Below are 12910 nucleotides of genomic sequence, written 5' to 3'. Positions count from 1 at the left end.
TGTTCAGGGTGATGAGCTGTGTTGCTTTTACGCCAAACATAACGTTTTGCATTGTTGCCAAAAAGTTCAATTTTGGTTTCATCTGACCAGAGCACCTTCTTCCACATGTTTGGTGTGTCTCCCAGGTGGCTTGTGGCAAACTTTAAACAACACTTTTTATGGATATCTTTAAGAAATGGCTTTCTTCTTGCCACTCTTCCATAAAGGCCAGATTTGTGCAATATACGACTGATTGTTGTCCTATGGACAGAGTCTCCCACCTCAGCTGTAGATCTCTGCAAATTCATCCAGAGTGATCATGGGCCTCTTGGCTGCATCTCTGATCAGTCTTCTCCTTGTATGAGCTGAAAGTTTAGAGGGACGGCCAGGTCTTGGTAGATTTGCAGTTGTCTGATACTCCTTCCATTTCAATATTATCGCTTGCACAGTGCTCCTTGGGATGTTTAAAGCTTGGGAAATCTTGTTGTATCCAAATCCGGCTTTAAACTTCACAACAGTATCTCGGACCTGCCTGGTATGTTCCTTGTTCTTCTTGATGCTCTCTGCTCTTTTAACGAACCTCTGAGACTATCACAGTGCAGGTGCATTTATACGGAGACTTGATTACACACAGGTGGATTGTATTTATCATCATTAGTCAGTTAGGTCAACATTGGATCATTCAGAGATCCTCACTGAACTTCTGGAGAGAGTTTGCTGCACTGAAAGTAAAGGGGCTGAATAATTTTGCACGCCCAATTTTTCAGTTTTTGATTTGTTAAAAAAGTTTGAAATATCCAATAAATGTCGTTCCACTTCATGATTGTGTCCCACTTGTTGATTCTTCACAAAAAAATACAGTTTTATATCTTTATGTTTGAAGCCTGAAATGTGGCAAAAGGTCGCAAAGTTCAAAGGGGCCGAATACTTTTGCAAGGCACTGTATATACACTGAATAATGTAGGCCTGTTACAACAGACTCCTGTTACTGCCTACCATGCTATGTTGTCTTAGGTCTCTCTTTATGTAGTGTTGTGTTGTCGTGATGTGTGTTTTGTCCTATATTTTATTTTAATTAACTTGTAATGAATAATGTGGAAATGTATCAAGTCGAGACTAAACTTCTGTCATGGTTAAAAAATATTGATACAACAGTAGCTAAGATGGGGATAGATCTGTCCATGATAAAGCACTGCTCTGCCTTCTTAACGCTATCAACAAGGTAGGTTCTACAGGCCCTTGTTTTGTCGCACCTGGACTACTGTCCAGTCATGTGGTCAGGTGCCACAAAAAAGACTTAGGAAAATTACAATTGGCCCAGAACCGGCCTGCACGGCTCACCCTTAAATGTACACAGAGAGCTACAAGACATACCGCCAGGTCTCTTCACAGTTTCCAAGTCCAGGACAGACTATGGGAGGTGCACAGTACTACAGAGAGCCATGACTTGGCTGCTATTCCACATCAAGTAACTCATGCAAGCAGTAAAGATTTAAAACCATAAAAACACAATTACATATTCGCTATAGATACACACGGATGTTGTGTTGTAGATGTGGTGGTAGAGTAGTGGCCTGAGTGGGAACACTTAATGTTTTGTGAAATCTGTTTAATGTAAGGTTAGTTTTAATGTATAGAACTGCCTTTATTTTGCCAGACCCCATGAAGAGTAACTGCTGCCTTGACAGCAGCTAATAGGGATCCATAAATACAAAATGTTGGGAAATGAAGGAATATGCCATTTAATCAGATGCCATCTAGTGGCCTTTTTGGGTACATCAGATTACAAATCTCTGGCCCTCTGTGGCTTTGTGTAAAATATGTTTTCAAATAGAATGACAAGAGAGAGTGACCTCTAGGCTGTCTAATAAACTTGTGATGCACAGAGTAAAGGTCTACATCAATTGTAGGTAACAATTTCACTCCTACGGAGCTAGAGTTGACAACTGGGTCCTTAATTGACATGGCACTATTACAAGATACAGTAAAGGACACCCTGTGGTCAAAGGTCACATCCTTTATAAAACTCATGTTTAACTTCTCTTATGACCCTCAACCACTAGTAGGTCTACAATTAAATATTTCTCACTGGTATGAAGACGCTCAGTAAAAGAGCAAAGCACCTGAATAGACTGATACAACATCCATTACTACAGGTCAACACTTCAAAAACAGTAACAAACTTACGTGATATTTTTTATTGTTTTACAAGCCTTGCCTCCAAAATACAGTAGTGTTGTCAACAGAAACAATGTCACAGCAGTGTTGCAATTCACCAGTTTAACACTCTCCCATCCTTATAAAAGCAAAGCCAGGAGGATCTATCAGAGAAGCCAGGAGTCCTGGTCTGAGGCATGAGGCCGTAGCCTGGGGATGGAAGTGGTTTAGCTCTGGCCTCCCAGGGTGTGCTTGTCAAACAGGTACTCTGCCATCTTGTTTTTGACAGCATCCATCTTGGTGAGGTTGGTGATGTGGTCTCCCAGCTTCTTAATGGCCTCCACCTGCTCATTCAGGTAATGGGTCTCCAGAAAGTCACACAGCTAAAGAGGGAAAACAGGTCAGACAAAATAATGATTACCGACTATTGTAACAGTAATTACAGTAACACACAAGAGCCTGGTGGTAATGGCATAAGTGTAGATAATGAGGTGTCTATTTTTTAATGAGACAAGTCCATTAACAAACACTTCTTTACAATGGCATCCTAATGTGGAACAATAGGTTAACTGCCTTGTTCAGGGGCAGAACACATTTTTACCTTGTCAGCTCTGGGATTCAATCCAGCACCCTTTAAGGCCCAAATCTCTAACCCCTAGACAACCTGCCGCCCCTTATGCATTAGCTGCATTGTGAGCATCTGTGGACTATTGTGTGCGTGTGACGAAGCAGGTAAACAATCCTGTGTCATTAGTTATCAGAGCTACAACAACCTGATCATCTCCTGGGACAGTACCTGTATTCTATGTGATGTGTGGTTCCACCATAACTTACATGGGGGTCAACCTTGTCAGAGGCAATCTTGTGCAGGTCCAGCAGGGCCTGGTTCACATTCTTCTCCAGCTGCAGAGCACACTGCATGGCCTCCAGCCCATTGCCCCACTCATCACGTTCTGGCTTCTACACAGGACAGAGTGAACACAGAAGTGTTAAGGACTACTAGCAGATGTTAAGATAAAGTGAACAGAGTTACACCCCTCACAGTTTCAGTTCAGTGGTTAGAGGCAGTATGTTTAGGACTACAGGTTCTCTAGATCAACTAAACTCTGTAGACACTTTCCTCCATGGAGGAAAAACATCAGTCTACAATCTAAATGTGTTTGATGCTCAGGCGCTCACCTTGATGTCCTGGAGTAAAATGCGTCCACCTCGCTTGTTCTGGAAGGAGAGAAGCTTGTCCGCGTGCTCCCGCTCCTCGTCGCTGTTCTCCTTGAAGAAATGCGCGAAGCCTCGCAGAGCCACATCGTCACGGGAGAAATAGAAAGCCTGGGTGGATAAACAAAACATTGTAGTTAGAAAAAGGAAAAACCATGACAGCATTCTGTTCTTGTTGTGGCAACTAAGCTTGATGATATAGGGATGAATCAGTCTGTTGTCTACTTGGTAACCTGACTTTTAACCTGTCAATGAGTTGTTACGCGCTCTGACAGAGGTAGGATAGATTCAACTTCATTTGTATGCTATTTCTAACTGGAGGGTCTTAATAGCCTTGCCAAGTAAAACTCAAATGTACATCACGGAGTTGAGATTCTTGGCTATTAATAGTCTAGACCTACAGAAAAATCTAGTGGAAAAAAAGCCATTTAGGACCAGGCATAATAACAGGTAGCTCAACAAAACGGTCATCTTGGTAGACTCCTTACCATTGAAGTGTAGGTGTAGGAGGCAAACATCTCCAAGTTGATCATCCGGTTGATGGCAGCTTCGCAATCGTGGTGATAGTTCTGGCGGATCTGAGACTCCATCTTGGCAGATTTTCTTTTATATCAAAATAAAAAGTAAAAAAATAGAGTTTAAACTATATTGCTATTATAGTTCAAGTAAGTGCTATGTCATTAATCCTTAATGTTCTATAATGCGGGACGAAGGCAGAGGAGTTCCGTTCAATCACTGTTGAAGCAAGAACTTCTTCATGCGTCTTCTCAGACTTGTGAACTAGAAGGAGCCTTGTTCGCTCTATTTATTGTTCCAAAAGGAATGCGTCAGTGAAATCCACCCTCACAGAGCGTAGCCAATCACCTTTAGAAATTCAACAGGAACTATGCGGATCATTTGATGACGATCCCATTCCTCAGGAGTGAATGTAACATTCTGTGTTCTCATGAATTCTTGATAATCGTATAGTTGGCCATCATTGTTCAATAATTGTTTAATCCAAATAATGTTGTTGTCAAACCAGTCTTTTTGATATGGACCCTGATTTAACTTTCATTGTTAATTTGTTGATCTTTAATGGAAGATTTGTTAAAGCTTAAACATTACGAAACTTCTATATGATCAAAATCCGCAAGTAATTTGACACTGTTATATACCTCCACACAAAAATGTTTTTATCTCACGCAGACAGATTGGGGGTGGAGTAAATGCTCTTGCCTCGACCTCATCTTAATCTGTTTAAAAATTGTTACTTTGTTTATTACGAGAGTGGATACATTTACTTGTTTTGACTATAGTTTATAGTGTAATGTTTTCATTATGAGCGCAAACAAAGATTTGGAGACAATGAGTCGAAGCCTCTTCAGACTGTTGGGAGTGACAGTAGACTTATGCTTAAACTGGTGTTACAAAAAGGGCTGTGACATAGTTGGCATTCTTTTTTTTGTTGCGAAAAGGGACATCACCTGTTGACTAAATGATGTGTCATGCTTAAAGGATAATTTAGGGTGAGCATATAAGGCGAACGTCTAGCATCACAAAGGTTGCCCTTTAACGTAACTCCTAACCTTAACCTTACACCTAACCTTAACCCTTAACCCCTAGCCTAGCTAATTTCAGCCACCTACCTAACGCTAGCACCTAGCCACCGAGATAATGTTAGCCACAACAAATTGGATTTCGTAAGATATCATATGTTTAGCAAATCGTAACATATTGTAAAAATTGCAATTAGTAAAATATAATACGAAATGGATGATGGACATCCACAAATTAATACATACCATACAAAACACATCATACTAATGGGAGTATCCTGAATTTACTTTTACTATGTTACGTCTACCCCTGAGTCCAGATTGTTCTAAGTGACCATATTTTAGCAGAAGGGCAAACATAGCATTAAAAATGAAAATGACATAGCATTGTCTTCATTTTTTTATGCAATTCTTTTCTGTAATGTTCAAAATCGAGAACCTGTGTTAAGTTGTTAAAGTCATGACAGGGTCCATCATGTGACCAGCTGCACAAAGTTATAAACAGTAAGTAATACTGTAAATGATTAACCATTACATAACTCTTTCTATTTACATTCTGAAGGGTGACACAGTGTTTTAGTCTGTACTCTTTCCCCCCTTCCCCTCTCAATTGCTCCCTCCCACTATTTTTACCAGGGGCGCAACATTGGTTTTAGATGTGGAGGGGACATATATATTTATATATATTTTTGGTCGAATAAACACAGCAAACAGCCTACCCGACTGTTCGGAGGCATCCGCATGGTTCTAAAGCACACCGTTGCCTCGTTTTGTATCACATTCCAATGATAAAACTGGGGAGGGGACAAAAATGCATGTCACCAGTGAAATTACCAGTGAAATTAGCACCCCTGCTTATTCCTGTCATAACCTCCTGTTGGTTATACTACAGTATGGAATGACTCAGGCTCTGCCCTGGCTGTATTTCTGCCTTGTCATTGTGACTCAGCATTCTGGAGTCTCAAGTAGAGACGGAAGAGGAAGCGAGACAGCCCACTCCTTCACCCCCCCCCCCCCCCCCATAGGAAGTCATCGCACTATCGCATTGATGTCTGCTTAAGGAGCCACCTCCTAAATCAGACAGTGGTAAACGTCCTGAGTTAACTATCTTCATTTATCAACCATCGTTGGTCTCGAGGTAGTTCTGTTCTGTTATCACAGTGACAATGGTGGAAGGAGGCAGAGTTTTGTGACTGCAGAAACAGACATGAGGGGTGATGAATGGGCGAAGACCGACTGATACCAGATTTGAAGAAAAGGAAAAAGGGAAGAAGGAGAGAAACAGCAGGAACAAACACTATAATATGCAATTTACATATACTTTGTAACTTACTAAGGAATTTTAAAACAAATAGCTGTGAATGGTTGTTTTTGGTGAAATTAAGGGAAAATACAACAAATTTCCAGAAAATGTTGTCAATTTAGTCAATCAGAACTCAAATAGCAATATTTTTCTGTATTACTTTAAACTGTTGGTCTAACTATAACAGTTCAGAAAGTCACCACCAATGTCAAAACCCATTATTCTATATACACTGCTCAAAAAAATAAAGGGAACACTTAAACAACACAGTGTAACTCCAAGTCAATCACACTTCTGTGAAATCAAACTGTCCATTTAGGAAGCACCACTGATTGACACATTTCACATGCTGTTGTGCAAATTGAATAGTCAACAGGTGGAAATTATCGCAATTAGCAAGACACCCCCAATAAAGGAGTGGTTCTGCAGGTGGTGACCACAGACCACTTCTCAGTTCCTATGCTTCCTGGCTGATGTTTTGGTCACTTTTGAATGCTGGTGGTGCTTTCACTCTAGTGGTAGCATGAGACAGAGTATACAACCCACACAAGTGGCTCAGGTAGTGCAGCTCATCCAGGATGGCACATCAATGCGAGCTGTGGCAAGAAGGTTTGCTGTGTCTGTCAGCGTAGTGTCCAGAGCATGGAGGCGCTACCAGGAGACAGGCCAGTATATCAGGAGACGTGGAGGAGGCCGTAGGAGGGCAACAACCCAGCAGCAGGACCGCTACCTCCGCCTTTGTGCAAGGAGGAGCAGGAGGAGCACTGCCAGAGCCCTGAAAAATGACCTCCAACAGGCCACAAATGTGCATGTGTCTGCTCAAACGGTCAGAAACAGACTCCATGAGGATGGTATGAGGGCCCGACATCCACAGGTGGGGGTTGTGCTTACAGCCAAACACCGTGCAGGACATTTGGCATTTGCCAGAGAACACCAAGATTGGCAAATTCGCCACTGGCGCCCTGTGCTCTTCACAGATGAAAGCAGGTTCACACTGAGCACATGTGACAGACATGACAGTCTGGAGACGCCGTGGAGAACGTTCTGCTGCCTGCAACATCCTCCAGCATGACCGGTTTGGCGGTGGGTCAGTCATGGTGTGGGGTGGCATTTCTTTGGGGGGCTGCACAGCCCTCCATGTGCTCGCCAGAGGTAGCCTGACTGCCATTAGGTACCGAGATGAGATCCTCAGACCCCTTGTTAGACCATATGCTGGTGCGGTTGGCCCTGAGTTCCTCCTAATGCAAGACAATGCTAGACCTCATGTGGCTGGAGTGTGTCAGCAGTTCCTGCAAGAGGAAGGCATTGATGCTATGGACTGGCCCACCCGTTCCCCAGACCTGAATCCAATTGAGCACATCTGGGACATCATGTCTCGCTCCATCCACCAACGCCACGTTGCACCACAGACTGTCCAGGAGTTGGCGGATGCTTTAGTCCAGGAGGAGATCCCTCAGGAGACCATCCGCCACCTCATCAGGAGCATGCCCAGGCGTTGTAGGGAGATCATACAGGCACGTGGAGGCCACACACTACTGAGCCTAATTTTGACATGTTTTAAGGACATTTAAGTGTGATCAGCCTGTAGTGTGGTTTTCCACTTTAATTTTGAGTGTGACTCCAAATCCAGACCTCCATGGGTTGATACATTTGATTTCCATTGATCATGTGTGATTTGTCAGCACATTCAACTATGTAAAGAAATTTAATAAGAATATTTTCATTCAGATCGGTTATTTTAGTGTTCGCTTTCTTTTGAGCAGTGTATATACCAAGTTAGTCAATACCATACAAATGTACTCAATTTTACCATGTCAATACTTGGTTTTATAATCAATAAAGTTGAAGAGTAATTGGAAATGCCATTGCTGATTAGGCATTTCTCATTAGGCTATTTTCCCCTTTAACCAAGTGGTCTAGCCACCAGAAATTATTTAGCTAGATCTTGAAAAATCTTTTTCAGTTCAAGTATTAAAGTTTGGCTTGCCTGTTAATTACCAAAATGACAGCGTTCAGTAACTTATGTAAAGTAACAGTAGCGTTGCAACCATATGACAGCACAAATAAGCCCCTTAAGAACGAGAGGCTTGTAGAATCATTCCTTTTTTGAGTATTCAGATCATAATTTGCTGTAGGGGAACTATTGGGCATTACCAACTGAAATAAATATTGAGTGACAATTTCTCAGTCAGAGCCAAACTTCCCATCACTAGAGCAATGTGCCATAACAGCTGACTAATGGTTTTGATTGACCTCTACTAGGCTGTCTAATAAACTTGTGATGCACAGTGTAAAGGTCTACATCAATTGTAGGTAACAATTTCACTCCTACAGAGCTAGAGTTGACAGCTGGGTCCTTAATTGACATGGCACTATTACAAGATACAGTAAAGGACACCCTGTGGTCAGAGGTAACATCCTTTATAAAACTCATGTTGAACTTCTATTGTTATGACCCTCAGTCACTAGTAGGTCTACAATTGTCAGTATTTATCACTGGTATGAAGACACTCAGTAAAAGAGCAAAGCACCTTAGACTGATACAACATCCATTACTACAGGTCAACACTTAGAAAACAGAAACAAACTTCAGTGATATTTTTTAATTGTTTTACAAGATGCCTTGCCTCCAATACAGTAGTGTTGTGAACAGAAACAATGTCACAGCAGTATTGCAATTCACCAGTTTAACACTCTCCCATCCCTATAAAACGAAAGCCAGTAGGATCTATCAGAGAAGCCAGGAGTCCTGGTCTGAGGCTGGAGGCCGTAGCCTGGGGATGGTAGTGGTTTAGCTCTGGCCTCCCAGGGTGTGCTTGTCAAACAGGTACTCTGCCATCTTGTTTTTGACAGCATCCATCTTGGTGAGGTTGGTGATGTGGTCACCCAGCTTCTTAATGGCCTCCACCTGCTCATTCAGGTAATGAGTCTCCAGGAAGTCACACAGCTAGAGGGAAAACACAGGTCAGACAAGAGAATGAATATAGACTATTGTAACAGTAACACACAAGAGCCTGGTGGTAATGGCATGTGTAGATAATGAGGTGTCTATTTTTTAACTAGACAAGTCCGTTAAACTTATTTACAATGGCATCCTAATGTGGAACAATAGGTTAACTGCCTTGTTCAGGGGCAGAACACATTTTTTACCTTGTCAGCTCTGGGATTCAACCCAGCAAACTTTGTTACTGGCTCAAAGCTCTAACCACTAGACAACCTGCTGCCCCTTACGCATTAGCTGCATCTGTGGACTATTTTGCGCCTGTGAAGAAGCAGGTCACACAATCCTGTGTCATTAGTTATCAGAACTACAACAACCTGATCATCTCCTGGGACAGTACCTGTATTCTATGTGATACATACATGTGATGTGCAGTTCCACCATAACTTACATGGGGGTCAACCTTGTCAGAGGCAATCTTGTGCAGGTCCAGCAGGGCCTGGTTCACATTCTTCTCCAGCTGCAGAGCACACTGCATGGCCTCCAGCCCATTGCTCCACTCATCACGTTCTGGCTTCTACACAGGACAGAGTGAACACAAAAGTGATAAACTACATTCTCAATCAGTCTACAATCTAAATGTGTTTGAAGCTCAGGCGCTCACCTTGATGTCCTGGAGTAAAATGCGTCCACCTCTCTTGTTCTGGAAGGAGAGTAGCTTGTCGGCGTGCTCCCGCTCCTCGTCGCTGTTCTCCTTGAAGAAATGCGCAAAGCCACGCAGAGCCACATCGTCACGGGAGAAATAGAAAGCCTGGGTGGATAAACAAAACATTGTAGTTAGAAAAAGGAAAAAAACATGACAGCATTGTGTTCTTGTTGTGGCAACTAGGCTTGATGATATAGGGATGAATCAATCTATTCTAGACCGTTGTCTACTTGGTAACCTGACAATTAACCTGTCAATGAGTTACCCGCTCTGACAGAGGTAGGATAGATTCCCAACTTCATTTGAATGCTATATCTAACTGGAGGGTCTTAATAGCCTTGCCAAGTAAAACTCAAATGTACTTCACGGAGTTGAGATTCTTGGCTATTAATTGTCTAGGAATACAGAAAATTCAAGTGAAAAAAGCCATTTAGGACCAGGCATAAAAATAATACACAGGTAGATCAACAACACGGTCATCTTGGTAGACTCCTTACCATTGAGGTGTATGTGTAGGAGGCAAACATCTCCAAGTTGATCATCCGGTTGATGGCAGCTTCGCAATCGTGGTGATAGTTCTGGCGGATCTGAGACTCCATCTTGGCAGATTTTCTTTTATATCAAAATGAAAAGTACAAAAATAGAGTTTCTTAAACTATATTGCTATTATAGTTCAACTAAGTGTTATGTTATCAATCCGTAATGTTCTATAATGCGGGACGAAGGCAGAGGAGTTCCGTTCAATCACTGTTGAAGCAAGAACTTCTTCATGCGTCTTCTCAGACTTGTAAACTGGAAGGAGTCTTGTTCGCTCTATTTATTGTTCCAAACGGTATACGACAGTGAAATACACCCTCACAAAGCGTAGCCAATCACCTTTAGAATTTCAACAGGAACTAGGCGGGTCATTTAAAGACGAGCCCACTCATACACATAACCGTGCAAAGATTATTTATTATATTGACAAGAGAGTCGAGTGACCACTCTATCAATGGAAATACATGTGCTCAACGAATGAAGACAGGTAGATCAGGTGGGACCATTCTAGCCAATAAGAGGGCAAGTACGTGTGTGAACACTACTGCACAAATATACTTAATTTTTCTCAAAGTTTCCGGAATACCACATACATCCACATATATCAGTACATTTGTAAAAGCTTAAACATTACGAAACTTCTATTCGATCATAATCCTCAAGTAATTTGAAAGAAAACGGGTTTATCTCACGCGGAAAGATTTTGGGCAGAGTAAATGCTCTCGCCTTGACCTCTTCCTCTTGGACTGTTTAAAAAAAATAATACTTTGTTTATTACAAAGTAACATTCTGTTGGAAACAACTATAGCAGTAGTATCAGCCAAAAGCAATGCTACAGTGCAGGTCTAACTACAGAAGTTATTGTTGAAAAATGTGCGTGTGTTATATCCTTAGAAGAAAATAGAAAGAATTCTAATATTAGGCTCATTTAGAAATAGTCTACTTCTACGTTTGATTTAGGATATAAAAGGAATTGAACTTTGAGACGCAGTTCTGTAAACTTCTGTTTCATTTTCTAAGACCATATGTTTCAATAGCATACCTAGCTTAATTGTTTACCTTTTCCAGAATAGAGCCAAAAGAAAAACTGTATGGTTTATCACACTTTTTTTAAATATCAGCTCAATTTTCAATATGAGGTATGGGAATATAGTAGTGGACAGAGAAAGAAAGGCTGGCTTTTGTAGAAATGGTATTTGAAGATACACCTTTCGGTTTCAAATTACATATTGAGGTTGACAAATGGTATGTCAGTTGATTATATTAGGCTAGAAATAACTACACAAAATCAGTAGCTACATTCATCTAACCATACATAGGTTATTAAGCTAAAACTGTGAAGTGGAAAACTTTTTACAGCTAATGAAAATCAAAGACGAAAGTAATAATCTTCCTCACAACTTCACATGACCTGATCTTCCACAACTGTTGACAGGGTGCTTTCAGGGTGCTGGTGTAACAGTATAACTTTAGACCGTCCCCTCGCCCATACCCGGGCGCGAACCAGGGAACCCTCTGCACACATCAACAACAGTCACCCACGAAGCATCGTTACCCATCGCAAGGGGAACTACAACTTCAAGGTCTCAGAGCAAGTGACGTCACCGATTGAAACGCTATTTAGCGCGAACCACCGCTAACTAAGCTAGCGTTTCACATCCGTTACACTCACCCCCCTTTTGACCTCCTCCTTTTCCGCAGCAACCAGTGATCCGGGTCAACAGCATCAATGTAACAGTATAACCTTAGACCGTCCCCTCGCCCATACCCGGGCGCGAACCAGGGATCCTCTGCACACATCAACAACAGCCACCCACGAATCATCGTCACAGATTAATGTCTTTATCGAAATTACGCATTGCCTCTTAACCGCTCGTCGTCCCCTTATGCCATCATTTGTGATTCTCAATTGTCAGTAGAAACATCTGATTTGGCAAGTCAGCCATACCAGCTATCTGTTTTTTATAAAGGCAATAATTGAGGCTGAATTAACTGTATTGCTGCCAGGTGTAGCAGGAGTAAGGTGTTGAGCCTGCTGTTGGAACAGCTTTATGTAGGCCCTAACATTTTGGGCACCGTTATAGTGCAATTAATGTATTGTTTAGTGCTTTGCTGGCATGCAGCTACATGTTTTTTTTTTTTTGGGGGGGGGGAGTTTACCAACATATTTCTCCAATGCCAAATCAGTGTGTCTTGTTTGCAACGAACGGTGCCTGTTAGGAATCTGACTATGGTACTTTCTTTCAAAAGTTAGGCCTACCTTTCCACCCCAGACAGTAGGCCTACCGACGCAGACAAAATGTAAGATTTAACAGACTTCTACTCTTCTTTAACAACAGAAGTTCACAAGGGTTTCCCTAAAAGCTGTCTGGGTTTAAACATATTTTGTACAGAAAGTAAATAGCTTAATCAATCTAAAGGTACAGAATTAGATGACTTCAAAAGCAAATGACATTGTTTGCCTCCTCCACTATAGGAGATTGTAGCTCAGACTCTGAATGTCAAAGAAACTAAACAATGACATTCCCATATGC

General features: G+C 41.7%; 2 protein-coding genes across 2 annotated transcripts; both read right to left on the bottom strand.

Moving 5' to 3' along the window:
* Positions 1 to 2162: 2162 nt before the first annotated feature.
* On the bottom strand, positions 2163 to 4528 carry LOC116374436 (ferritin, middle subunit-like). The gene is made up of 4 exons (XM_031827122.1): positions 3840 to 4528; positions 3316 to 3462; positions 2971 to 3096; positions 2163 to 2519 (listed from the first exon to the last, which is right to left on the bottom strand). Exons 1-4 carry the CDS (start codon positions 3939 to 3941, stop codon positions 2364 to 2366), a joined length of 531 nt encoding a protein of 176 aa, XP_031682982.1. The 5' UTR covers positions 3942 to 4528; the 3' UTR covers positions 2163 to 2363.
* A 4252-nt stretch (positions 4529 to 8780) lies between these two features.
* LOC116374440 (ferritin, middle subunit-like) lies at positions 8781 to 10733 on the bottom strand. The gene is made up of 4 exons (XM_031827125.1): positions 10337 to 10733; positions 9798 to 9944; positions 9585 to 9710; positions 8781 to 9139 (listed from the first exon to the last, which is right to left on the bottom strand). Exons 1-4 carry the CDS (start codon positions 10436 to 10438, stop codon positions 8984 to 8986), a joined length of 531 nt encoding a protein of 176 aa, XP_031682985.1. The 5' UTR covers positions 10439 to 10733; the 3' UTR covers positions 8781 to 8983.
* Positions 10734 to 12910: the final 2177 nt, after the last annotated feature.

The sequence above is a fragment of the Oncorhynchus kisutch genome, linkage group LG6 (assembly GCF_002021735.2).
Source record: "Oncorhynchus kisutch isolate 150728-3 linkage group LG6, Okis_V2, whole genome shotgun sequence".
NCBI lineage: Eukaryota > Metazoa > Chordata > Actinopteri > Salmoniformes > Salmonidae > Oncorhynchus > Oncorhynchus kisutch.
Note: the sequence above shows the minus strand (reverse complement) of the source record. Positions and strands in the feature narration are given on the sequence as shown.

Coding starts and splice junctions, on each gene's coding strand:
- LOC116374436 (XM_031827122.1), bottom strand. CDS start 3,941: ATGGAGTCTCAGATCCGCCAGAACTATCACCACGATTGCGAAGCTGCC. Junction 3,097..3,315: donor TTTTACTCCAGGACATCAAG/GTGAGCGCCTGA, acceptor TGTCCTGTGTAG/AAGCCAGAACGTGATGAGTG. Junction 2,520..2,970: donor CTGACAAGGTTGACCCCCAT/GTAAGTTATGGT, acceptor TTCCCTCTTTAG/CTGTGTGACTTTCTGGAGAC.
- LOC116374440 (XM_031827125.1), bottom strand. CDS start 10,438: ATGGAGTCTCAGATCCGCCAGAACTATCACCACGATTGCGAAGCTGCC. Junction 9,711..9,797: donor TTTTACTCCAGGACATCAAG/GTGAGCGCCTGA, acceptor TGTCCTGTGTAG/AAGCCAGAACGTGATGAGTG. Junction 9,140..9,584: donor CTGACAAGGTTGACCCCCAT/GTAAGTTATGGT, acceptor TTTTCCCTCTAG/CTGTGTGACTTCCTGGAGAC.